The sequence below is a fragment of the Oryctolagus cuniculus genome, chromosome 1, assembly GCF_051225735.1.
Source record: "Oryctolagus cuniculus isolate XC-2025 breed Fujian yellow rabbit chromosome 1, ASM5122573v1, whole genome shotgun sequence".
NCBI lineage: Eukaryota > Metazoa > Chordata > Mammalia > Lagomorpha > Leporidae > Oryctolagus > Oryctolagus cuniculus.
Genome location: NC_142867.1, coordinates 144522115 through 144549902, shown reverse-complemented (window position 1 = coordinate 144549902; position 27788 = coordinate 144522115). Strand labels below are relative to the sequence as shown.

General features: G+C 43.4%; 1 protein-coding gene across 4 annotated transcripts in view; it reads left to right on the top strand.

Annotated features, from left to right (window-relative positions):
- Positions 1-27788, top strand: part of NAA35 (N-alpha-acetyltransferase 35, NatC auxiliary subunit) — an 83203-nt gene that overhangs the window by 38030 nt on the left and 17385 nt on the right. For 3 of the 4 annotated variants that reach the window (XM_089335974.1, XM_002708297.6, XM_089335977.1), the window contains exons 11-14: positions 823-937; positions 15222-15400; positions 20895-20954; positions 24521-24627. In XM_089335974.1, coding sequence (XP_089192100.1) covers positions 823-937; positions 15222-15400; positions 20895-20954; positions 24521-24627 — 461 coding nt within the window. Of the gene's footprint in view, positions 1-780; positions 938-15221; positions 15401-20894; positions 20955-24520; positions 24628-27788 lie in introns of all 4 variants that reach the window. The other variant, XM_089335980.1, reaches the window with a different exon arrangement.

The window sequence follows — 27788 nt, the reverse complement described above, 5'->3', positions numbered from 1 at the left end:
TTTTCATAATTTTTCTAGTGATTTTTCTATTGATGTGCCCCTGATCTCGAATACGAGTGTATAGCATTCAGCACTGGTGTATTTACACCAGAGCAATGCTGACGGTTTTCTGAAGAAGTCACGTGAATGTTACATTTTCCACCATAATACACCCATGACTGTTACTGATATCAAAACAGTATCTTATGTTACTAGTAAACAAAACAGCAGAAGCTAAAACTGCTTGTGGATTGTCACGTTTTGTGAATTGAAAGGAGAAAGTAAAATTGGCAAAGTTAGGTAGGCCTGTTCTTTCTTTCTTCAGTTAAATAATTGTTGGATTTGCATAGAACTAAGAGCAAACCCTACATGATGTATATTTTTTCTTCGGGGTATTTTTGCATTAAGTCACTTACAGACTTACTTGTGAATAGTTCATAAATGGTGAGTGGAAATCCAGCTTTTATCATCCCACTTCTGTGATTCTGTGATTTTTTTTTCTTACTTTTCCCCAACCTTGATGAAGGACAGAGTACAATTGTTGATAGTTTTCTGTTTTGTAGGAGACTGCATCTATGAATTTTATTTTAAAAAGATAAACCAGAGAAGTTTCTAATTATTTTTAATGGATCTTACAAGACACAGATATGAGTTGGAAAAAAAAAAAACCAACCAATTTCTACTCTAACAGGATCTGGGAATCCTGTTAAGTGAATAGTTTGTGAAAACCAGTATCGTTACAGCAATCATTTAATTTCATTATTGTTTATAGGATTTTCCTATTTAATGTATATCTTTCAGTGAAAGAATATGTAAGAATGTTTTTGGTGATTTATTTGCTAGACCAGTGCTGTTGCAGAAGCTCAAAAATTGATGATTCAAGCAGCAGATCTTCTTTCTGCCATTCATAATTCATTGCATCATGGCATCCAGGCCCAGAATGATACTACGAAAGGAGGTAATGATCTGTCTTGTCCTTGCTCTTTTTTCTTCTCTTTCTCTCATCAGAAACAGTTTTTGTTCTAAAAATAGTATCAATCCAATCTGCCTGGATCTTTGAATGTTTTACTCCAGAGACTTAAATATACTGCTGTGCTCTTTTTAAATTCATTCTAAACTGTTAACAGTAGTGCAGACCTTGGCTGTCTCTTGTATCTTATTGTTTGGATCTGCATGTGTATATTTTCTTGTTTCTATGTTGTGCTATCAGTAGTAGTATCTTATTTAATCACCTCGCCCTGTTGTTCTGGTCTGAGAGCATGATCTGTATTACATGGTCCATGCTTGCTTCACCAGGCAGGGCCAGGTCTTCCCTGTGGCTTCATTGCGTTCACATGCCTCTGTTATAACATTGTTTAGTGCATTGCATGGTGATTGTTTACCTCTTTGCCTTTCCATGAGAATTTGAGTACTTTTGTTTCATTATTTTAAAATTTTGTTTCTTTGCTTGGAGGGTTTGCACCGGCACGTGCAAACATGCGTGCGCGCGCGCGCACACACACACACACACACAGAGACAGATCTGTCATCTGCTGGTTCACTGCAAAGGCTTCTGGTAACCAGGACTTGGTGAGGCTGACACCAGGAGCTGAGAACACATTCTGGGTCTCCCTCCTGGGTGACAGGGACCCCAGGACTTGCATTACCTGTTGCCTCCTGGGTATGCATTAGCAGAAAGCTAGATCTACCAGGGAGTGGAAATGGGACTCAAACCCAGGCACTCCCATATGGGATACAGGCATTCCAAGTGCTGTCTTATCCACTGTGCCAAGCGCCCGCCTCAGTTTGAGTACTTTCAGGCTGCCATAGACTGTCATCTTACTTGTTTATCTCTATAGTGCTTGGCATGTCATTGGCACTCAGATATTGTTTATGAACCAGACCTTAAAGTAGGATTAGTGCATCTTTGTTGTAAAATTTACAACTGGGTTAACCTTTTAGATAGCGTATAGCAGTTTTGTTTTCCCTTTAGAACTCATTAAAATGCAACAATATTAGTGTTCATTAAAATAGCGCTTCCCTGTTGTTGGTCTTGTGACCACAGAGGCAGGTTCTGACTGATTCCCATACTTCCCTTTTCTGCCCCTCCATCTTTTCAGGAGCAGGAGTTGTGTTCCCTTTCTCATGAATTTTTCCTTACTCAAACTCTAGGTAGTGGAGCAGTCCTGAAGGTAATTGGGATCAGGAAATCAATTTTACAATATTTTTGTTTCTAGTGATTGTGCTGGATTTGTGTTAATTCTTTAACATTTTTTCCCCAGGAGGGGAAATATATGTATGAAATAAGTGACAAAATGGTATTCTGTAACGTTGAGAAATAAAAAAGGTTGTTAGAAATAGCAGCCTATGTATTACGTGTTTACAAAGAGCAGTAAAACTTCTTCAACTCTTTTTTTTTTTTGACAGGCAGAGTGGACAGTGGGAGAGAGAGACAGAGAGAAAGGTCTTCCTTTTGCCGTTGGTTCACCCTCCAATGGCCGCCGCGGCCCGCGCGCTGCGGCCAGCGCACCGCGCTGATCCGATGGCAGGAGCCAGGAGCCAGGTGCTTCTCCTGGTCTCTCATGGGGTGCAGGGCCCAAGCACCTGGGCCATCCTCCACTGCACTCCCAGGCCACAGCAGAGGGCTGGCCTGGAAGAGGGGCAACCGGGACAGAATCCGGCGCCCCTACCGGGACTAGAACCTAGTGTGCCGGCGCCGCTAGGCAGAGGATTAGCCTAGTGAGCCGCGGCGCCGGCCTTCTTCAACTCTTAAATACTATGAAATCTAGTGTGAGCATACTTTTTGAAACCCACCATATAACATGGGTCTGTTAAGTAGTTTTGCATTGGTTCATTCAGTAAGATATCAATGATGGAAACAGGAATCTTGCAGTTACTGGGATATGATGTTCCACTTTGCCAAATCTGACTATTGTGTGCTATTCTCTAAATCTGCCATCTAGCAAACTGAGGATATTAATTCCCATAGTAGCTACAGCTGCATATTTCAGACCTGTGCTGAAAAGAAATTTCCTTGTCATGTTCACTATTTCTCTGATTTTTATGGTCTGCTGACAAGCAAGCTTCAGGAAATTGTTTACATAAAATTGGCTTGAATAAACTTCTTGAATGTTCATCATATCTAAAAGATGTAAATAACCCAAAAGTCCATCCGAGGGTGGATAGATAAGTAAAATGTGATCTAGCAATCAAGACCGTGAACACATAGTAAGTAGAAGAAATGTTTTACAGAAGATCACATATTATATGATTTTCATTTATATAAAAAGTCCAGAGTCAGCAGATCCACAGAGATGGAAAACACAAGTGGATGAGTGAATACTCAGGATTGAGGGAAGAATGGAGGCAGGGCAGAAGAGTGCTTTCTAGTGGGAGCAGAGTTCTTCCTTGAGGGGATGGAAATGTTCTAAGCTTGATTGTGGTACTGATTTCAGAACTGAATATCCTATTTTTTTTAATGTTTATTTTATTTATTTGAAAGACAAAGTTACAAAGAGAGGTAGAGACAGAAAGGTTTCCCATCCGCTGGTTCACTCTCCAGATGGCCGCAATGGCTGGAGCTGCGCTGATTTGAAGCTGGGAGCTTCCTCCAGGTCTCCCACAGAGGTGCAGGGGCCCAAGGACTTTGGCCATCTTCTGCTATTCTAAGCCGTAGCAGAGAGCTGAATGGGAAGAGGGGTAGCTGGGACTAGAACCAGCGCCCATATGGGATGCCGGTGCTTCAGGCCAGGGCTTTAACCTGCTGCGCCACAGCGTCAACCCCACAACTGAATATTCTAAAAACTGAACACCTTCAATAGGTGAATTTATATGGTGTGTTAATTATATCTAGGAAGAGTAAGAAGTAAGTAATCACTGTATTACGGTTTTCATGATTTGAGAGAAAAGTAACTTTTGTTGAATTTGATATACAAGCCATCATTTAATTATAAGGAAAGATAATTTCAGACATTTGAGGTGTAAGAAAAGTTATCTCCTGAAGATTTTGGATGGTGTTCTTCTTTTAAATAGGGGAGTAAATCAAGAAAGAGGAGAGCATGAGTTTTAGGGAATATGAAAATCCAACAAAGAAATCTGCAAGGTGGTGGTTGAAGGGCAATCTCAAGATAATAGCTGAGCATCATGTATGGAGGACAAGTCCAGATTGGAGGTCCGAGGCTCTGGGAGAGTTGTTCCACACAAGATTCAAGACCAGCCATCACCAGTGAAATCCATACCGTAGCCATTGTGTTTGATGTACTGTAAAGAGGTTTAGAGAACTGGCAAACAGTGCTAACAAGGCAAACACAAAGTGAGACAGTTACTGATTTAAAAAGTATATGAAAATAAGTGACTTCCATCATTGTGCAAATCATGTGTGCCCAGCCAGGAATATCATTTACTTAATCAAAATGGTGTAAATGTTGAATCAGAGTTGTGATCTAACTGTATAGGAGGTGCAGGAGCAGAAGTATAGGCATGCAGGTAACTTATACACTTACAGTACTACTGGTTTTGTCAGTTTTACACCTTACCTGTGAGGTAGAAGTCAGAGATAAGGTGTAAAACTTTTAAGATAGGAAGTAGTACTCTAATTTTATTACTTGGCAATATGTTTGTAAATATTGAAAGAAATAGCTAAGTGGAAGTGTGAGATTGCTTCAGGGAAGAAAGAAATAATGAGCATGGGCAGGTTGGGTAAGTAGAAGATTATTGGCTTTAATAAAAAAAATCATTTAACTATTTGATTCTAGAACTGCATTCATTTATGACAGAATAGAATAAATTTAAAATTTAGTGTGTGTTAGGAAATAAATGGTGGACATTTAGCCTCACTGGTAAGGTTGAAGTGCTTGCGTTTGATACCTGGCTCCAGCTCCTGAGTCCACCTTCTTGCTAATACAGACCCCAGGGCAGTAGTGATGGCTCAGGTGATTGGGTTTCTGAGACCTGGATTGAGTTCTCAGTCCTGACTTTGGCCTGGCTCATGCCTGGCTGTTCAAGCGTTTAAGGAATGAACCAGTAGGTGAGAGCTCTTCCTCTTATTTCTGAAATAGATACATAAAACAGATACATCACCTGTAATATGGCCCTTTAAGCTCCTGAGACTGATCTTGGTGCTGATGCAGAAGCTATGCTGCTTCAACCAAGTTGACTTGATTTGCCCACCTTGACAGTATATTGTACAAGAGGTGGAGCTGATATTTTACAAAAATGTATTATAAAGATTTGAGAGACAGAGTGAGCTCCCACCTGCTGATTCCTCCTCATAATATCCACCATAGCCATGGCTAGACCAGGAGCCAGGAATACAGTTTAGATTTTCCCCATGATGGCAAGAGCCCAGATACATGGCCATCACTAATGCTCCTCAGGGTCTGCATTTGTGGGAAATTGCGGTTAGAAGCTGGGAATCAGATCCTACACAGATGTGGGCTGCAGCCATCTTTACCACTAGGCGGAATGCCCCCTCTCTGACACTTTAAAATCACAACCCCCATTAGAAAGGACTAGGTTATGATGTGCTCATTCTGAGAACTTGAGATTTTCTCTTTTAATTGAATTTTTCTTGTTGAAAAATGCCCATATATACCTGTACACATACGAATGTGTGTGCTCCAGAAGGCTCTGGTTTGAAGATGGTGCAGTGCAGCTGCCTCAGACGCTTCTCTAGACCTAACTGAAAACTGAGAAATAGGAGAGATAAGAGAACATTAAGAGTAAATATCTAGATTTTCTTGGCATAAACATAAGTAGATTTGCAAAAGGCCAGTGTTCTTCAAAGCAATTGGTATAAGCTAAGGGACAAAATCGGGGATTCTTTTGAAAGATTCACAAGTGTTGCTTACCTGAGCTGACTGTGAGAACCTACGTGATTGATAACCTGGAGAGACAAAAGAAATGAGACTACCAGAAGACATGAAGTGTGCTTTGTTTCTGTCGCAAGTCTGAGGAGGGACTTTGGATATTAGCAGTCAGTAACTGGTAATTCTTCTCTGTACTGGATGGTAACCTTTGTGTACTTGCACAGACACCTCACATGGAGCTTAATAGCGAGCTGGTGAGGCTCCCTGCTGGTCTGGAGTACTGTCCCTCCCCCCAAGATTTGTTTATTTACTTGAAAGAGTTACACAGAGAGAAGGAGAGGCGGTGGGGGTGGGGGGGAGGTCTTCCATCTGCTGGTTCAGTTCTCAGTTGGCCACAATGGCTGGAGCTGCACTGATCCGATCTGAAGCCAAGAGCCAGGAGCTTCTTCTGGGTCTCCCACATGAATGCAGGGGCACGAGGACTTGGGCCATCTTCTACTGCTTTCCCAGGCCATAGCAGAGAGCTGGATCAGAAGTGGAGCAGCTGGATCTCGAACCGGTGCCCATATGGGATGCTGGCACTGCAGGCTGCAGCTCAACTTGCTATACCACTGACAGACAGATTTTTACCGCTGACCTGACAGATTTTTTTTTTTTTAATATTTATTTATTTATTTGAAAGGCAGAGTTACAGAGGCAGAAAGAGAGAGAAGGGTGTCTTCCATCCGCTGGTTCACCCCCCATGTGGCCACAACACCTGGAGCTGGGCCAATCCGAAGCCAGGAGCCAGGAGTTGCTTCCAGGTCTCCCATGTGGGTGCAGGGGCCCAAGGACTTGGGCCATCTTCTACTGCTTTCCCAGGCCACAGCAGAGAGCTGGACTGGAAGAGGAGCAGCCGGGACCAGAACTGGCACCCATATGGGATGTCAGTAGCGCAGGTGGAGGATTAACCTGTGCCACGGCGCCGACCCCTAGAGAGACTGATTTTGTCCCAGGGGTTCAAAGGTACTGGTTAGAGAGGGTAAATCTGTTATAGAGAGACAGGTATATTTCAACATAATGGAGGTAACAGATAGTGATAGAGGCACAGTGATTCAAATTTGGGAGTTGGAGGGATATGGAGGGAGTTCTTTAACATTGTCATTGTTTATCATGGGTAAGAAGATTAATAGGTACTTGTGTGAAAAAATATAACTGTAGAGATGCTAGTAAAATAATATCTATACAGTTAACAAAACAGTACTTCTCAGGAAGAAAATTTACCTAAGAAAATTGTTGTAGTGCAAGAGGAAATCAAAAGTGTCACATTTTCTGTTAAGTGGCCACAATACTAAGGTCTGATTCTTTTTCTTTTTTCTTGTCTCTATTCTTGAAAAAGATAACTCCTCTGGTTTTGAGTTTGGCTGAGCAAGGTGCACATCTGCACTAGAATAGGCTATTGGGGCCTTACCCTGGGTTAGGACAGGGGCCGCCTGGTACGGTGGTAGCTGTTGTAGACACCTGGGTCAGAAGGGTATGCCTGTAACAGGACGTGCCCTAGCCCTGGCCGTGCGAGACTGTGGGGCAAGGACATGCCCACGTGGGAATGAGGCACACGTCTGCAAAGAGGGGCCCTGGAACACGGTTTTGAGGCAAGTGTCTTGAGGAGGGCATCGCCAGCAGTGGGCAGCCTGGCTGGATTTACACCCACATGAGATGAGAAGGATGCAGCTGGGCTTTCGGTGCCTGAGCCTACGCAGGATTGGGGATCGCTGTAGAGGAACAGTGTGATGCTGGGCGGAGCACCGAAGTAGGGTGAGAAGTAAGTTTTGCATGCTGGTGTGTTTACTTCCTAAAGATCATTGTACACTACAAGGAATCAGGGTCTCTTGGAGAACTGGCTGACTCCAAGGCTGGGCAAGGAGAGAACAGGTGAGCCTGCAATATCTGATGCCAGAAGTGAGTAAACTCTCAAAGGATAGGAACTCATCAGTTAGACACAGAAAATAGTTTGAAGGGATGCTAAATGTAGACCAAATTAGGGAAAATGAATGACTTAGAAAAATAAAGCACATTTTTGATAAAAATCTTTTATCCAGTGATCTTGTGCTATTTGTGATATTTCTTTGCTATTAGTAATGAAGAGCAGTGATCTAATAAGAATTTTAGTAACTAGTTTAAACAGAGTGTCATAATTTTGAAAATAGTGATTACACTTGTGTGTGTGTTTAAGATGTATTTACTTGAGGCTGGCGCTGCGGCTCAATAGGCTAATCCTCCACCTGGCGGCGCCGGCACACTTGGTTCTAGTCGCGGTGGGGGCACCGGATTCTTTCCCGGTTGCCCCTCTTCCAGGCCAGCTCTCTGCTGTGGCCAGCGAGTGCAGCGGAGGATGGCCCAAGTGCTTGGGCCCTGCACCCCATGGGAGACCAGGAAAAGCACCTGGCTCCTGCCTTCGGATCAGCGCGGTGCACTGGCCGCAGCGGCCATTGGAGGGTGAACCAACGGTAAAGGAAGAAAGACCTTTCTCTGTCTCTCGCTGTCACTGTCCACTCTGCCTGTCCAAAAAAAAAATGTATTTACTTGAAAGAGCAAAAGAGAGAGGGAGGAGAGTCAGAGACAGGAAGAGATCTCCCATCCACTGATCCACTCCCCTAAATGGCCACAATGGCAATGGCTGGGCCAGGCCAAAGCCAGGATCCCAAAACTGTTGACTCTCCCCTGTGGGTGGCAGGGGCCCAAGGACTTGGACCACCTCTCACTGCCTTCCCAGGCACAACAGCAGGGAGCTGGATCGGAAGCAGAGCAGCCTGGACTGGACCTGGCACTCAGACATGGGATGCCTGGTGTCCTAGCAGCGGCTTAACCCGCTGTGCCACAGTGTTGACCCCAGTGTGGGTATGTGGGGCTGGCATTGTGTCAGAGCAGGTGAGTGCCTCTGCCTGTGATGCCAGCATCCCAAGTGAGTGCCTGTTTGAGACCCGCTGCTCCACTTCTGATCCAGCTCCCTGCTAATGCACCTGGGAAAGCAGCAGAGGAGGGCGTAAGTGCTTGGACTCCTTTACCCACATGGATACCCAGAAGCAGCTCTGGACTTCTGGCTTCATCCTGACCCAGCCAGGCCGTTGTAGCCATTTGGTAAGTGAACCAGCAGATAGAAGATCACTGTGTCTCTGTCTCTCCTCCTTTCTCTGCAACTTTTTCAAATAAAAAAATCTTTAAAAAAAAAAAAAAGTGCTAAGGGCTAGTGCTGTGGCACAGCAGGTTAAAGCCTTGGCCTGCAGTGCTGGCATACCATATGGGCTCTGATTCAAGTCCTGGCTGCTCTGCTTCTGAGCAAGCTCCTTGCTTATGTACCTGATAAATAAGTAAATCTTAAAAAAAAAAAAAAAGGGGGGGGGTAGGGGGGAGTGCTAATGTGAAAGGAAAATTATCTTACGTGGCATTCTTGTACTAAGTGATTTGTTAGCATTTTATAAGACAGTTGGATAGATAGTGGATAAATTGATAAATATAAGGACAGTGGGAAAATGTTGGCACAGTTTACTCTGAGAGGGGATGACTGACTCTAATACAGTTGCTTGTTAATTTTCATAGTTTCTGTTGCCTTCAAGCTAAATGCAAATTCCTCTTCACTGTGGTCTATATCCTGAATAACTCCTTTGATCTTCTATTATAGTTTGGTTCTTACTTTCTCTTCTAGTCAGGCAACTTGGATGTCTTGGTGGTTACTAAGTCCCTTGCACATGAGATTGAGCAACAGCTGAGACTAAAAAATAGCTATGAGGAACCACATCAACCAATAACATGCCCAATGTCCAGAAAAAGGCAGGGAACCCCATGGGAGACCAGTAAAAGCACCTGGCTCCTGGCTCCTGCCATCGGATCAGCGCGGTGCACCGGCCGCAGCGCACCGGCCGCAGCGGCCATTGGAGGGTGAACCAACGGCAAAGGAAGACCTTTCTCTCTGTCTCTCTCTCTCACTGTCCACTCTGCCTGTCAAAAAAAAAAGAAAAAAAAGAAAAGAAAAAGGCAGGGAAACATTTTATACATATGCAGAGAATGGGAAGGAGTATCCAGTGTCTTCTGAGTTTGTGCGTGGAAACTTTGTCCCCAGTCTATTTATATGCATCTATTTTTAACTTCCTGAGTTTAGAGAAGGGAGGACTTGGAAAACGGTAGCTTCCTAAGGAAAAAGCAGCACGTTCTCTGTCCCCTCAGCCTTTGATTTGCTTGGAGATCTTTGTCCTAATATTTTGTCCTTTGATTGCTTGTCATTTAGGTCTTCACTTAGGCCTTCTTATTCTAGAAAATCTTGTAAATTTTCCGTGAATTAAATGCTCCTGTAACATCGTGGGCTTTTCTACACCAAATCATCATTGCTTATTATTTATGTCTGAACCAGTTTTTCTCAACAGGGGCCTTGCCTAGGGATTTTTGGCAGGGTCTAGATGCGTAATTGATTTTTCAGTTAGGGCTGCCACTGGCATCAGTGAGAAGAGCTCAGGAATGTACAGAGTGCAAGACAGCTGAGTTAGTTTTAGAAGGTAATGTTGTTTTACATTATGCCTTTTATTTGTGTAAAAACAAACATAGTGTAAGCCATATTGTGTTTGTTTTCCCTTTCCCATTAATATGTTCTTCCTTCCCTGGTAACATAGATTTTCTTGAGTGACTGTTACCCATTCAGTCTTACACTTGTGAAGGGCCTTTTTAAGAAAAGAATGGTTGGTGCCGCGGCTCAATAGGCTAATCCTCCACCTAGCGGCGCCGGTACACCGGGTTCTAGTCCCGGTCGGGGCGCCGGATTCTGTCCCGGTTGCCCCTCTTCCAGGCCAGCTCTCTGCTGTGGCCTGGGAGTGCAGTGGAGGGTGGCCCAAGTGCTTGGGCCCTGCACCCCATGGGAGACCAGGAGAAGCACCTGGCTCCTGCCTTCGGATCAGCGCGGTGTGCCGGCCGCAGCACGCCAGCCGTGGCGGCCATTGGAGGGTGAACCAACGGCAAAAGGAAGACCTTTCTCTCTGTCTCTCTCACTATCCTGCCTGTCAAAAAAAAAAAAAAAAAAAAGAATATTCTTAGTTAATAATTGTAGAATTCTAACATGCACATTAACATGTTAAAAAACTTTGAGAGAAAATAAAGGTAATGTACTATTTAATATCTGGATTTTTGTGCATTTACAATTAAAGCCCAAATTTATGTTGGAATAGTAACAAAGCTTGTTGTTGTATTGTCACTACTACTTTTACATTAGTAGTAGAAAGTGTTACCAATTATTAATAATATTGATATTACTAATCAGAAATTAAAATTCTGTTATGGTGGTAGCAATCTTTAGTTTTTTTTTTAAAAAAAAGATTTACTTATTTAATGGAAAGGCAGAATTAGAGGCAGAGAGAGAGAGATGGAGGGAGGGAGGGACAGGGGAGAGAAAGGTGTCTTCCATCCACTGGTTCACTCCCCCAGTAGCTGCATCAGCTGGAGCTGGACCAATTTGAAGCCAGGAACCAGTAGCTTCTTCCAGTTCTGCCGTGTGGGTGCAGGGAGCCAACTTCCACTGCTTTCCCAGGTTGTAGCAGAGAGCTTGATGAGAATAGCAGCTGGGACTCAAACCACCACCCATATGGGTCGCTGGCACTGCAGGTAGTGGTTTAGCCTACGACACCACAGCACCGGCCCAGCCTTTAATTTTGAACGTGCTGCATGTCTTGTTCAACAGACATGTATCCAGTGCGTCGGATTATGAGGATAAACACAGATATTTGGGTGTTTGAGACAGAAACTGGTTCCTACTTTCAGAAGAGCTCTGACGGGCATGTGACATAAGCCACCCAGGTGGTGGCATTGTGTTTGTCCCAACTCCTGTGGGAAGACCAAGGAGGAGAGAACATTCATGTTGTGTCAGGTCTGTCAGGCTAAGAATAAGGGGTGGGTTTTACAGGTAGAGAAAATAGTTTATATAAAAGTAAGGAGGTATAAAAGAGCCAATGATGTTTCTGAGTCACTGTGGTTGTGTATAGCTTATGGTGCTTAGGGAATAGGGAGATTTTCAGAAAATGATAAGACCATGACTCTTAGATATAGAAATGAGTATGCACTAAGGATTTTGTTTAACTCATTAACCCATTACGTTCCAAGTTTTCAATTCTGCAATGTTCCAGTGACCTGATATTTATTTCAAAATTACCATAAGTGGTATATTTATTGTTGAATTTAAGTCTTCATAGGTGTCCTGTGTATAGGACAATGGGACATAATGAGTTAATAAAATGTAATTGGTTCAAGTGAATTTTTTTTAAAGATTCATTTATTTATTTGAAAGGCAGGATTAGAGATTCGCGTGTGCATGTATACACACACACACACACACACACAGGTAGGTCTTCTATCCTCTGCTTTACTGCCCAAATGGCTGCAACCACAACTGCTGGGCCGGGCCAAAGGCAGGAGCTTCATCTCTCCTAAGGATGCAGGGGCCCAAGTACCTGCTTTCCCAGGTGCATTAGCAGAGAGCTGGATCGGAAGTGGAGCAGCTGTGACCTAAACTAGAACCCATATGGGATGCTCTTATTACAAACAGTGGCTTAAACACGCTATGCCACAAGTTTTAAAAATTATTGCCTTATTGAAAGGCAGAGAGAGAGATACTGATTTCCCATTTGCTGGTTTGCTGTTCAGGTGCCTACAACACCCGTGACTGCCGGGCTGAAACTGGAAACTGGGAGCTTATTTTGGACCTTTCACACAGGTGGCAGGGAGCATTGGTGGGACCCACTGGTTCAGTCATCACCTGGTCCCTCTGTGAAAGAACCCAGGATTTGAACCCAGGCACTGCTGTATGGGATGCAGGCATTCCACGCGATGTCTTAACTGCTAAATTTATGATTTTTTTTATCTTTAACATGTAGAGTTTTAGAGAGAGAGAGAGAAAGGTCCCCCTTCCGTCGGTTCACCCCCCAAAATGGCCGCCATGGCCAGAGCTACGCCAGGAGCCAGGTGCCCCATCCCAGTCTCCCATGTGGGTGCAGGGCCCAAGCACTTGGGCCATCCCCCACTGCCCTCCTGGGCCACAGCAGAGAGCTGGACTGGAAGAGGAGCAACTGGGACTAGAACCTGGCGCCCACATGAGATGCTGGCGCCGCAGGCAGAGAATTAACCAAATGAGCCATGGCGCTGGCCATAACTGCTGAATTTATATGCAGTGAGTGAATGTTGAAATAAAGTACAGATGAGGAAAAAAACTTTCTCATTTTCTGTTTTATAGCATAGAAAATAAGTCAACAAGTCTGTACCAGGCAGGGAGAGGAGACAGAGAGAAAGGTCTCCCCTCCGTCAGTTCACCCCCCAAATGGCCACTACGGCCAGAGCTACACCAGTCCGAAGCCAGGAGCCAGGTGCTTCCTCCTGGTCTCCCATGCAGGTGCAGGGCCCAAGCACTTGGGCCATCCTGCAGTGCCTTCCCGGACCACAGCAGAGAGTTGGACTGGAAGAGGAGCAGCCGGGACTAGAACCCAGCGCCCAAGTGGGATGCCGGCTCGGCAGGTGGAAGATTAGCCAAGTGAGCCACAGCACTGACCCCAGATTTGTAAAATAACTCCCAAAGAATCAATCTGACATTGCATAGTTTTCTGTTGGAGAGCAAGTTTTCTTCCATAGGAGTGGCAAGAATTTGTAAAACACCTTCCAGTGCCCTACCAAAGCGTAAGTACTGTGTATTAAATGAAACAGTTGAACTGGCGATGTATAGAATTTAATGGGCCGGTGCTGCGGCTCAATAGGCTAATCCTCCACCTGCGGTGCTGGCATACTAGGTTCTAGTCCTGGTCAGGGCGCCGGATTCTGTCCCGGTTGCTCCTCTTCCAGGCCAGCTCTCTGCTGTGGCCCGGGAGTGCAGTGGAGGGTGGCCCAAGTGCTTGGGCCCTGCACCCCATGGGAGACCATGAGAAGCGCCTGGCTCCTGCCTTTGGATCAGTGCGGTGCGCCGGCTGCGGCAGCCATTGGAGGGTGAACCAACGGCAAAGGAAGATCTTTCTGTCTCTCTCACTGTCCACTCTGCCTGTCAAAAAAAAAAAAATCTAATGAAGGCACGAGCAGTGCAGTCAGGCTATTCAGTGGCAGTAAGAATTGGGGAGGAGGACAGATTCAGTAAAACTCACTGATGAAGCAGTGAGAAGGGACAGTTTCTGGCTAAGGCATATGTCAGGATAATGAATCATTTTACAAAGGGAATAAAGGGGGAAAACAGATGTTGAGGGAAAGGCACAGATAGTTTTTGGATGTTTGCCTTCTGAGATGATGTGCGATTCCAAGGTATAAATGTCCATTATGCAGTTAGAAATTGCAGTTTTGGAACTAAGAAGGAAGATTGTAGGTGTTGCTGTGGATTAGTTCTGAGAGGAGGAGCGTGGTGGGGGCAAAAGGCGCGGAGTCACCACACAGACCCCGGGAGTAGGGTGAAAGCAGGCCAGAGGCGAGCAGCGCACACTCGTTTATTTCAGTTGCTACAGCAGCTTATATAGCCAAGGCAGCCAATCCAGTCAAGGGGTGGTCTATGCCTTAACCATAATCTGTTGTCATGTGGTTTCCAAAGCCATCCAATCACAACCTGTTGCCAGGCAGGTTCTGTTGCCATGTGGTTTCTGAAGCCATCCAATCATAGCCTGTTGTCAGGCTCCGTTGTCAGGCAGTTTCTGTTGCCAGCAGCCTATTTGGCATGGCCTTCTCATTCCACCACATGTAGGCTAAGGATTTTAGTGATTTCTGTGATTACATCTCAGTGCCCAATGCATTCTGGACTCACTGAGGGCTTGAGGTGGCTCTGCTGTTCTGGATTATGGTATAGCTAAACTTGAATCAGTCATAATGTTCAGTACTGAGGGGAGGAGAGGCCTGTATTATTTTCCCATTTGATGTTTCTTCATAATCTCATGGTTAATGGAGCATTTCATATGAAAAAATATATTGACCCTATTTTTTTAAGATTTATTTATTTGAAAGCTAGAGAGGCAAAGAGAGATCTTTCATCTGCTAGTTCACTCCTCAAATGACTGAGGCTGCCAGAGCTAGGCTGAACTGAAGTCAGGAGCACTTGGGCCATCGTCTGCTACTTTCCCAGGCCATAGCAGGGAACTGGATCAGAAGTGGATTAACTGGGACTTGAACTGGTGGCCTTTTGAGATGCTGACACTGTAGGTAGTGGCTTTACCTGCTACGCCACAGTGCCAGCCCCTGTTGACTCTCTCTTATTTTGTTGTTTTGGAGTTCCTTTTCTTGGCTACAGAAAGCCCTCTCTGCCATCATCATATAGGAGGAGCTGTGCTTTTAGGTCATTACATTTGCTTATCTCCTTGAGAAAAATGTGTACTAGAGATTTATATTAACTGTAAAGTCTGTTTGGAGGACTCTGTGTATGTGTAATAGCATTTGTGATTTAACATTCAGAGAAACATTGACACACTTACTGTTTTTTCTTTTTAGATCATCCAATTATGATGGGTTTTGAGCCCCTTGTTAACCAGAGGTTACTACCGCCCACCTTCCCTCGATATGCAAAAATAATTAAAAGGGAAGAAATGGTCAACTATTTTGCAAGATTAATAGATAGAATAAAAACTGTCTGTGAAGTTGTGAATTTAACAAACTTACATTGTATCTTGGTAAGTATAAGTCTTTTCTGGAGTGTAACTTTGGTTTAGTAACAGAGTTCATCATGTTTTAAGAAACTGGGATCAGTGTTTGGAGACTGGCTGTCTCAAGGATAAATAATGCTTCTTACCGGTTTTCTGTGAGAGCTGGAGGATTAAGTGCATTGCATACATACTCATTTAAAAATGGTTTGCACCAAAATAAATTTTAAAGTTTCATTTTTCTATGAACTTTTTGAAGTACCCTCGTACACACATCCTATCTAATCTTCATAAGGATTTTATCTTACCCATTTTGGAGGCTAAGAAGCCAAAGTTTAGCAAAGTTAGATGATTAATCCAAGTTTTAAGAATGGTGTTTGATCCCTAGATCTGGTCTTCAGAACCTTTTATATAAATGGGTATGTGTATATCTGTGTATGCTTACATACATGCATACACACAGAGAATGGAGCTTTAAAACTGGGAAATTTGTATTTCTCTAATTCTGTTTCTGAATTAATTCTTTGAAGCCCCCATACACATACATGTGTACCTAGATATATGTGTACTTTTATATAATAAAATGGTGTCATGTTTAGTAACCTGTTTTTTAAACCGCTCATCTCTATCATGGACATTTTTTTATGTTGTCATATATACGTGTTTCTACATTATCTTAGTGGTTTTATATGGTCTGCCATGCTTTGCCTGTATTTTCAGTTCATTCATAGTAAGTTACATTTCAGTCAGTATCATAAACAGTACGAGGTGAACAAGCTTGTAGGTAAATCTTTGTCATGTACTTCCCTCCACCTTAAGATAAATTCCTAAAAAAGGTATGCATGTTTTTAAGCTACTGCATTTTGAATTGATCATCTTCTGTGGGTTGCAGTGTAGGAAAATCAGGTTTGTTTGGGGAATATTAAAATGTTTAGGGATGGAACTTTTTGATTGATAAAATCATCAGTCATCTTAGGGCACAGTAAGGTGTTACTGTGTAGATAGGCATTGATTGTTATCTTGCAAGCTTAGCATAATTCCTAAGGCTATGTCATTCTGTCTGAAGGATTCCTTTTTGGTTTCAGGTTGCCACTGTACCTGTATTCCTTGAGATCACAAAATACCTAGTTTCTATTCCTAGTATTAAGCAGCAGTCTTTGAGAGATAGTTGATGGTTAAGAAGGATTTGTGCTTTAGTTTTTGTTTTTTCTTGAAATGCCTTATCTGTGCTTCCATTAATTCTTTGTCATTAAAGTCCAACTTGAGTCATCTTTCTTTGGGGAAACTTTCACTGGTTGTGCCTTTATTACCTTCTGTTGTGTTTACTTTCTTTTATAGAAGTTTGCCCTTAATCTATAATAATAATCATAGAATTCTAAAGGTAGGAAAGGTCATAGAAGCATAGGCCAGTTCATTTTATAGTCCTTTTACGGCTGAATACACCAAAGGTTTTAACCAAATTGGATCACTCTAGTGGCATATCTAGAATTAGAGATTTTCTTATTCTCCCTGTTGCATTTACTTTTGCTGATCTTAACTGTTGGGTGGAAATATGTATAATTTGCATTCAAAGACTTATATACCCCAGGGTATGTTCTTAGTGTATTTTGTTGTTTGACCATTTCTATTCTTCTGTTCTTAATAAAAAGTGGACTGACTTTTAAATAAAAGGAGGGACAGATCTGATTTGGGTCTTTGTGGGCTCCTGATAGTTCTGTCACTGTGTCAGTTATTTTCATCAAGCACTCTGAGGAGACAGTGGCTCATTCACAGGGACTTCACATTGGGTCCAACCATGGTAGGTAGCTGAGGCATTCTCAGTGATCTTCTGCATGTTTTTCAGCAAGCTGGTGGATATGTTTCTCTCTCTCTCTCTCTCTCCCTCTCCCTCTCCCCCTCCCCCTCCCCCTCCTTCTTCTCTTCCACTCCCTTCCCCCCTCCTTCCCTTTTTCTTAAAGATTTATTTATTTGAAAAGCAGAGTTACAGAAAGAGAGGTTGAGACAGTGAGATCATTCTTCCACTGGTTCACTCCCCAAATTGGTGCAATGGCCAGGGCTGGGCCAAATGGAAGCCAGGGGCTTTATCCAGGTCTCCACGTGCATGAAGGGACCCACACACTTGGACCATCTGCTGCTTTCCCAGGCACATTAGCAGGAAGTGGATCAGAAGTGGAGGAGCCAGGACTCGAACCAGTGCCTATATGGGATGCCAGCATTGCAGGCAGTGGCTTAACCTGCTACGCCACAATGCCAGGCCTGTAGGACTTCTTTATAAAGAATTCAATTGTCTATATGTTGTTGCTTCATCCCAGCAGGTTTAAGATGGAGAGAGGGAGGGTGATGATGGCAGCCTTCGCAGGAGCAGGATTTTAACTGGCAGTCCTTTCTGCCTGTGACCCACAGCGGTCACAACTTCTGTCTCATGCACAGGAAGGCTGAGGCTTTGGTGTTCTGGTACCACGTTGTTTGTTTATATGAGCACATTAAAGGGCTTCTTTAATTTGTTATCTAGGGAAAAGGGAACAAGATAGAGCTGTCGGATCTTTCCCACCCATTGCCAGTTAAGTATTTCTGTCTTCCTGGCTTTCCTTATCCTCTGTTTAGCCTTCTGCAAAACACGGAACATATCTGAAGCTGTTAGTATTAATAAGTCCTTTTGCATGAAAGTTTTCTTGGGGTGGATGTCTTGAATCTATTTTGCTTGCCTGTGTATAGTAGATTCTCATTTTTTTTTTTAATTAATTACTGAACTTCTTTGTGATTAATCTTCTTTCTACCTGCTCTGTAGTAACTTCTTAGCTATTTGGGTCTTTACAGTTTTTGACTATTGACTCTTTGTTACTTTTCTGAGTTTGATCTGTTTTCGTAGTTGTCCCTGCTGCTTTGTGATCCACTGCTTTCCTAGTTCAGCCTCCAGTAAAACTCTTGATCTTAAGTTCACTGAGTGCTGTTTTGAGTATACTTTTTTTTAAAAGCTGTTTCTTTATTTGAAAGGCAGAGTGACAGGGAGTGAGAACTTCAATCTGCTGGTTCTCTGCCCAAATGCCAGCAACAACTGGGACTGGGCTAAGGCTGAAGTTAGGAACTCCATCTGGGTCTCCCTCAGGTGGCAGGAATCCAAATATTTAGACCATCATCTGGCTGCTCCTAGGTGCATTACCAGAATCTGGCTCAGGAATGTGAAGTTCCAGGACCAGAACCGGGCACCCCAGGAAAGGATGTAGGCATCCCAAGTGGCAGCTTAGCTTGCTGCACTACAGTGTTCCCCTTTTGGGTTTACTTTTGACAGGTGTCACCTATACAAGCTTTCACAGGTATCAAAATGGTCACATTTTGAAATTCTTATGTACAATAATTGGAACAGATTAATACTTTACAACTGGGTTGTATATAAAAGGGTATAATGGATATTGTTTGAAGATTTACTGAGGAAGTATGAAATGACATTTGAGCTTATTTGGGAATAGTGTTAACAAATTGTGACAGGGTCCATGTTTCTGACTTATCCCTTCGAGTTGGAGAGATAAAACTAACACCCTAAGTGGTCTACAGATGCAACAAGATTTTAGAAAAGGGGATCAATGTGAATTGGAATAAGGGAGTATAATGTGAGAGTTGGAATTTGTTCTGAGTTTTGAGGAATGAGTAGGGTTTTTGATAAAGAAAAAGTAGGAGAAATACCTTCTGAGAGTATGAGCAAAGTGACCACAGACTGTAAGGCCAGTAAGGAGGGTGTTGTGAGTCGAGCCATGGCTGCATGTTGAGTTAGGAGTTTGAGGAGGATGGGCATGACTTAAAAGTTAATTGTGAGAAAAGGAGTGAGTTGGCCAGAAGAACTTGATAGGATTTGGGTGAACAGCCATTTAAACTTGGATCATGAGTATGGAGAATAACTACAGAAAGAGAAACGGGCCGGCGCTGTGGTGTAGTAGACTAAGCCTCTGCCTGTGGCAGCGGCGTCCCATTCGGGCGTCCATTTGAGACCCAGCTGCTCCACTTCCCATCCAATACCCTGCTAATGTGCCTGGGAAATGAAGTCCTTGGGCCCCTGAACCCACCTGGGAGACCTGGAAGAATCTCCTGGCTTCAGATCTGCAGCCAACTGGGAGATGAAGCAGAGGATAGAAGACCTTTCTCTCTGTCTCTCCCTCTCTCTGTAACTCTACCTCTCAAATAAATAAAATCTTAAAGGGGAGGGAGGTGGGTGGGCGGCAGACAAGGAACATCCATATTTAAAAAGAAAACCCATTAAAGGGTCTGGGGTAAGTGGTTAGGAAAATAGTACGTATAAGTAAAAGCATAGTGTTGTTTACTCTGAAAGAGGAGAGGGTTTGAAGCATGGTGGTTGGCACTTCAAAATGAAGACAAGGTGAGTCTTGAGATGATTATCAGAAGGAATGACGCTTAAATGAGCATCTTCCCTTCCCAGTTCTTTGTACCTCCATCCCTCTTCCTTTCACTCCCCCTTCCCAGTCCTCCCCTGTCCTTGTAGGAGCTAACCACGAGATAGGAATGTCTCAGGTTTAGCGTGGGAGGGCCAGCAGGGGTGCAGTTTCTTTCTTTCTTTTTTTTTTTTTTTTTAATTAATATAAATTTCGAAAGTGCAACTTTTGGATTATAGTGGTTTTTCCCCCCATAACCACCCTCCAACCCACAAACCGTCCCATCTCCTATTCCCTCTCCCATCCCATTCTTCATTAAGATTCATTTTTAATTATCTTTATATACAGAAGATCAACTTAGTGTATACTAAGTAAAGGTGGGCTGCAGTTCCTTGAGTAACAGCTGAGTATGAGATGAGTGCTGTGCTTGGCAGCATCTTGATGCACAGGAGCGGGCTCACTGGGAAGAAGGGCTCCTGTCTAGGAGACTGTCACCTGGGGAGAGGAGGCCACAAGTTCTGTTTCTTGTATTCTCTCAGTTGTTAGCTGCAACCCTGCCTTGGGTCTTCCTAGGCCCAGATACCTATCCCTTAACAGACCCAAATATTAAAATACAGACATTTTTACTAATTCTAACGTTTGGAAGATGCAGAGACATAGGAACATGATAAATAACTGCTGTCCTACAGTCTACAGATCTAAACGTTGTCATGGGTTTTCTCATTTTCCCCCATCTGTATGGAAGCCTCTATCTTCTGTTCTTTCCCTAAAATTATCAACAATCAGTAACACAAATCCAGTTGTTCTGGTTACTTGGTATTTATTTTTTATAAAGTAGGAACTAAAGTTCTGCCATTGCTTAGTAAATTATTGATATTTTCCTAGTGTATGAATTTAATATAATACTGGTGTCTATGCAATTCTATTATTGCTCAGCTTTTTAAAAAAATATTTTAGGCTCTTAAATTACCCAGGGCCTTTTTGATGCAGTTGGATAATTCCTAGAGAAGGACATTTAGCTGTCACGTTTTAACTCCGGTAGTATATAATTCCTAGGAGGTCCAGTAAGAATTACACTCTGTATGCAAACATTTTCAGCTTCTATTTAATCTATTAATGTTTTTTCTCCATGTATATAATAGGATTTTTTCTGTGAATTTAGTGAACAATCACCGTGTGTTCTTTCAAGATCTCTGTTACAAGTAAGTTTCATTCAGTGTCAAAATATCTCATTAAGTTGTATGTGCATTGATGCTGTTTTATTGATTGCTAGAACAAAAGTAGATGTCTTTCAGGCTATTCTACAGTTAGTGTTATATTTTTTATTTGAAGTATTGACTTAGTGTTTTCATTAGGATCATATCCTATACCATAAAGCAAACCTTAATAAAATAATTAAAATGCAAAGTCTTTCTGAGCATGTTAGAATTATAGTCATCAACAAGAGATGTGGAAAAAATCTCCATATTTGAAAATTAAACAGTATACTTTTAAATAACTCATGGGTAAAAGATAAAGTCTAGAGGAAAATTAAGTTATTTTAAACTGAAAGAAAATGAAAATGTATCAGAAGCTGTAGGATCCAACAAAAGCTTACTTTACTTAGGCTTTTATTTATATAATATTTATACAATTTATTGTATAAATTTATACAGTTTATATAATACTTATACAGATATGTTATATATTTATAGCATCTACAGACACAAACCAAGTCAGTCAAAATCATAGCAGGAATTTTTTGATCTGTGGTTGATTGATGTTTGACAAGGGTCCAGAGGCCAATCAGTGGAGAAATGATAGTGTTCAGCAAATGATCCAGAGATGGTTGGATAGGCACATGACAAAAATGGACTCAGCATCCTGAATATAATTACGAAAAACAAAACTGGAGGTCTTTCAGAAGAGAAAAGGAGAGGAAATCTTGTAAGCTGGGGAGGCAGAGAACTCTGAGTTATAACACCAAGTGCAAATCATTAAAAAAGGAAAAGGCCAGCGCTGCAGCTCACTAGGCTAATCCTCCGCCTTGCCTTGGGGTGCCAGCACACCGGGTTCTAGTCCCGGTCGGGGCGCCGGATTCTGTCCCGGTTGCCCCTCTTCCAGGCCAGCTCTCTGCTGTGGCCAGGGAGTGTAGTGGAGGATGGCCCAAGTCCTTGGGCCCTGCACCCCATGGGAGACCAGGAGAAGCACCTGGCTCCTGCCATCAGATCGGCGCGGTGCACCGGCCGCGGCAGCCATTGAGAATAAACCAACGGCAAAGGAAGACCTTTCTCTCTGTCTCTCTCGTTGTCCACTCTGCCTGTCAAAAAAAAGAAAAAAAGAAAAAGCAAGTCAATTTTTAAAATGGGCAGAAGATTTGAAATTGAATATGAAGATATTCAGAATGGTTAATATTAGAATACAAATTAAATTTATATAAATTATTTAAAAATTAAAAAATCTGACAGGTGCTATTGAGAATGCATTGATGGTGGGATGTTTGCAAACATTTTGGCACATTCTTAGAAAGTGAAACTTGCAGATTACAATCCTGGTTGATTACCTAAGAGAAGTAAAAGGTTTTCTTAGGATTTTATTTATTTATTTGAAAAGCAAAGTGACAGAGCAGCATTTGAACCACTGGTTCACTCCAAATGGCTGTAGCCAAAGCCAGGAGCCAGAAGCTCTGTCCATGTCTCCCATATGGGTGGCAGGGAACCAAGCACTTGGGCCATCTTCTAATGCCTTCCCAGGTGCGTTTGCAGGGAGCTGGATCAGAAGTGGAAAGTAGCTGATATTTGAACTTGCACTCTATGGGCTGCCAGCATTGCAAGCACTGGCTTAACCTGGGTCACAAAGCCAGCCCAGAAAAAGTAAAGTCTGTCGTTTTCCCAGAAACCTGTATGCAAGTGTTAGGGCCTCACCAAAAACTGAGGCAACACAGATGTTGCTGAGCTGGTAAAGAGCCTGTGTGGTAGGTACATAGCCACAGTAGAACTAAAGAAAGAAGGAAGTGCTGATACACTCAAGAGTGTACACGGAGGAGCTGGTGTTACGGCGTAAAAAGAGTTAAGCCACCACCTGCATTGGAGGCATCCCAAATGGGCACCTGTTGGAATCCCAGCAGCCCCACATCCCATATAGGCACCTAGAGTCCCAGCTGTTCCACTTCCTATGCAGCTCCCTGCTAATGTGCCTGGGAAAGCAACAAAATACAGCCTGAGTACTTGGGCCCCTGCATCCACATGGGAGTCCTGGATGAAGCTCCTGGCTTTTGCCTTCAGTCTGGCCCAGAACAGGCCATAGCAACCATTTGGGGAGTGAACCAGCAGATGGAAGATCTTTGTTTTGCCCTCTGTCTCTCTTTAACTCTGCTTTTCAAATAGATAAAATAAATCTTTATTGGGGGGGGGGGGGGCAGCTTAATCTGCATGTTATGTTGGGAAAATAAGCCTGACTCGAAAGGATTGTGATTTCGTTTTTAATGGCATTCTAAACATGTTAAGAGTTGGGAATCAGGGTTTGGAGTATGGGCAGTGCTTGGGTACAAAACGTTACCATGAGGGAGTGTTTTTGGGGTGATGCAGTTCTTTTTTTTGACAGGCAGAGTGGACAGTGAGAGAGACAGACAGAGAGAAAGGTCTTTGCTGTTGGTTCACCCTCCAGTGGCCGCCGTGGCTGGCATGCTGCAGCCAGCACACTGCACTGATCGGATGGCAGGAGCCAGGTACTTCTCCTGGTCTCCCATGGGGTGCAGGGCCCAAGGACTTGGGCCATCCTCCACTGTACTCCCAGGCCACAGCAGAGAGCTGGCCTGGAAGAGGGGCAACCGGGACAGAATCCGGTGTGCTGGTGCCGCAAGGCAGAGGATTAGCCTAGTGAACCACGGCACCGGCATGCAGTTGTTCTTGATTGTGGTACTGGTTAAGCAGCTAAGCATTTCTCAGAATCAAAAATGAAATTTAAAAGCTGAATATTAGGAAATTGAGTAAGGTCTTAATTAAACATTAATTAAGCATTGTTACAGGTAGGAATTTAAGTGCAAGTTATTTAAATGAAAACTGCTTATTGGTAGTTTCCCATTTTCAGAAATTTATTACAAAGCATTTTTAGAGAGATAACTAGTATTTATAGTCATTTAATATTTCATGTTTCACGCAAACCTTTCTTATATATTAGCTCATTTAACATTGAGACTAGGCAGTTCATTTTGACTACTTCAATTCAGTATTCTATACATTTTTCATCTCTAGAAGTACAGTGTACTATTGAGCCATCTTTATACATTTTTGCTGGTTTTCATTTTTTTTTAAACAAGACTGAGACAAAAATCTTTTCATCTGCCAATTCACTTCACAAGTGCTCATAAACAACTGGGATGGGACAGGCTGAGGCCAGAATGTTGGAACTCAGTTTGAATCTCCTACGTGGGTGGTGGGGACTTCAGGATTTGAGCTATCACCTGCTGTCTTCCATGGTGTACATTAGCAGGAAGCTGGAATTGGAACTGGAGCTGGAATCCAAACCCAGCTACTCTGATAGGGGATGTTAGTGTGTCCCAAGCAGGGGCCAGACACCTACCTACCCCTCTATACGTTTTTCTTCTCCTTCATCACAGTTCATCTTTACACCTCAATCAGGATTATCCCTCTTGTGAAGGCAGTGATTTATGAAAACTCTCTGCCAACTTTTCATCTTGTATTTTTTATGATGTAAGAAATATGCTCACGTCACAGTCATGACAACTAAATGTGTGACAGTATTACTAATATGTAATATTTGTTTTAAGACCACTTTCCTGGTGGATAACAAAAAGGTCTTTGGAACTCATCTCATGCAAGACATGGTGAAAGATGCACTTCGGTCTTTTGTCAGTCCTCCGGTGCTTTCCCCTAAGTAAGTATTCCAAGACGTGTGATAGTATATGTGTTTTTTAAGAGCCCAGCTTCTCCGTACTCTTCCTTTATAGCCTAAGAATAAGTATTGTTTGGGATAAAGGCTCCTAAAATAATTCAGTTGTGTTCATTAATCTTTGCCACATATCACTTAGATAAAAGTTTTTTGTGAGGTTGATGTTGGGGTCTTTTAGTTTTAAGGTTTTATTTATTTGAGAGAGTTTGGGAGAGAGAGGTCTTCCATCCTCTGGTTCATTCCCCAGATGGCTGCAATGGCTGGAGCTGAGCCAATCCAAAGCCCAAAGCTTCCTCCCAGTCTCCCAGACAGGTGTAGGGGCCCAAGCACTTGGGCCATCTTCCATGCTTTCCCAGGCCATAGCAGAGAGCTGGATCAGAACAGGAGCAGCCGGGACTTGAACTGGCACCTGTAGGATGCTGGTGCCACAGGTGGAGACTTAGCCCACTACCCCACAGTGCCAGCCCCTATTAGGTCTGTTTTAAGATGGAAAATTCACAGGGGTTACCAGAAATTCATCAGGTTGCCTTTGAAGTTTTTACTTTATGCAAAGCGTTGTTAGATACTTTTGGAAAGTAAGTACAAAGAAAGATCTCTCTTCTGAACTGATCGTAGATAAAAATAAAAAAATGCAGATGCCTGATCCTTGAACTATGCTGTGGTAGAGGCACTGCCTCGAAAGCCTGCTGTCAGCAGAGGCTGGGAAGGATTGTGTGCGGGAGTCATCATAGGAGCTGGCATCTGGAAAAAGGAGAGCTTTTTCAGTAGGGAGGGAGGAAGTCAGTCTCTCTTGTTTCAAGTTTTATTTACATGAAAGGTAGAGTAACAAAGACACACAGGTCTTCATCTGGTGGTTATTCACTCCCCAAATGACTGCAGTGGCCAAGGCTGGGTCAGGCCAAAGCCAGGGGCCAAGAACTCCATCAGGGTCCCCGCCTTGGGTGGTAGGGACCCATCTAGTCGGGCCATCACTTGCTGCCTTCCAGGAGCATTAGCAGGAAACTGATCAGAAGTGCAGGCAGGGGGCCAGCGCCATGGCTCACTTGGCTAATCCTCCGCCTGTGGTGCCGGCATCCCATATGGGCACTGGGTTCTGGTCCCGGTTGCTCCTCTTCCAGTCCAGCTCTCTGCTGTGGCCCAGGAAGCACCTGGCTCCTGGCTTCGGATCAGCACAGCACACCAGCCGTAGCGGCCATTTGGGAGGGTGAACCAATGGAAGGAAGACCTTTCTCTCTCTCTCTCTCTCTCTCTCTCACTCTCACTCTCACACTCACACTCACTCTCACACTCACTCACTCACTCACTCACTGACTAACTCTACCTGTCAAATAAGTAAAAAAAAAAAAGTGCAGGCAGGACTGGATCCCAGGCATTCCAATATGGGTGGTATGGCTGCCAGTCCAAGTGGCAGCTTCACTCCCCACTACACCACACTGCCCACCCCGTGTCGTAATTTCTTAGCAAAGAAACCAGCGTGTGTGTGAAGATGTGGGATCGTGAAGTGTATTATGATGACAGTAAGCAGTTCAAAGTTCTCACCAGCAGTGTGTTGAATGAATCTTGCCCCATATCTTGTAAAACTCTCTGGTAGCTTCCTGTCTTAGATTTGGTTCCCTAGAAGCAGACCTGAGACCTAGGTTCGTGTCAGTGTAATTTAGAAAGTGTTCCAAGAGACCACAGCAGAGTTGTGGGTGAGCGGTGAAAAGGAGGGAGGATGAGAAGGTGAGTTCCACAGGCAGCAGGGGAACTCTGTAAACTGCGGCGCCCTCAGAGCTGTCCTCGGCTGAGAATTCAGCTCACACTCCTGTCGGGGCGGACTGCCCTGGGAAGGTATAAATGGGCAGGCTTCCTCAAGTGGTGGTTACGTTTCCTGGTTTCATTCACAATAAAAACCAAAATCCTGAAAATTGAGTCTGTGAGGCTTTCTACACTCTGGTCTGATCTTTGTCCTGCCCTTGCTCCGAGCTCATCTTACTGTTCTCACCCTCATTTCCTTCGCTTGGAAAGCACTGGTGCTCTCTGCGTGCTCGGGTGGAGGCTGGGGAACATTTCCCTCTGTGTCTCCAGGGATGACTCCCTCTCCACCTCACTGAGGGTACCCTGGCTGCCCAGTTCAAAAGCCGCACCCCTGCCACCCTCGTAACAGTTCTCTTCCTGCCTGCTGTGTGAGCCGCTTCTCCTTTCCTGATCCCCCAGTTAGCATTGAGACTCCTGAACGTCAGGGCGTCGGGTTAGAATGTGCATATAAGAAAAAAATACAGTTTTGCCTCTTAGAAGGCAAAGTTCAGTGTTTATTCAATTGTATTTAAATAGATAAACAGCTAATATAGATGTTTATTTAATAGACTGAATTACTATTTCTCTCGTTTTAGATCTAATTCTGAAAAATAATTAGGTGTACTTATATGTATATATGTACACACACAATAACTTGGAACAATACCAGACCGCCAGATTTACTCAATTCTCCTTGCATTGCTGATCATTGATGCTGGCTTGACAGTCTGATGAATGTGAAATAGCGTCTGAATCCTTTAATTGGCCTTAATCCTCTTAGTCCACCTTTTTTTTTTTTTAATTGAAGTTCTCCTTTAGCATTTGGATGATAAATCGTCACTCTTGTTATCCATTTAGATTTGAATGTAGTCAGTCCTTAGTATTCTCAGATTGTATAACGTCCAAATCAGTCCTCTATCTGCGCTCTCGCAGACATGCCCAGAAAAGAGACTCACGGAGCAGCAGATGCTGAGGTCCAGCAGGCCAACTCCGTCTTCTTGTTTTGAGCCTTCACATTGCAGACACCTTCATGTCATGCCTTGGGTTTCATGTCTGTGTGGTATGTGTGTGCACGCACTTGCACAGACATGTGACTTGTCATCTGGACTCTAAGGAAGTCTACCGTGTGCCTTATGGAGAAAATGCTCCTGTGTTAACAGTGCTGTCAGGTCTTGAGTTTGGTGTTAATAGATCAACAATAGGGTACTTCTAAAAACTTATGGAAAAAAGCTTTTATTAGTAATTTTTTAAAAATATGAATATTGAAAGTCCATCAAAGTAAACTTTTAATTCTTTTTCTACAGACTTTTAAAAAGTACCCTCACATACTAAAAGTTGTCTGTAAACAGAAATACTTGTCAAACAGGGTT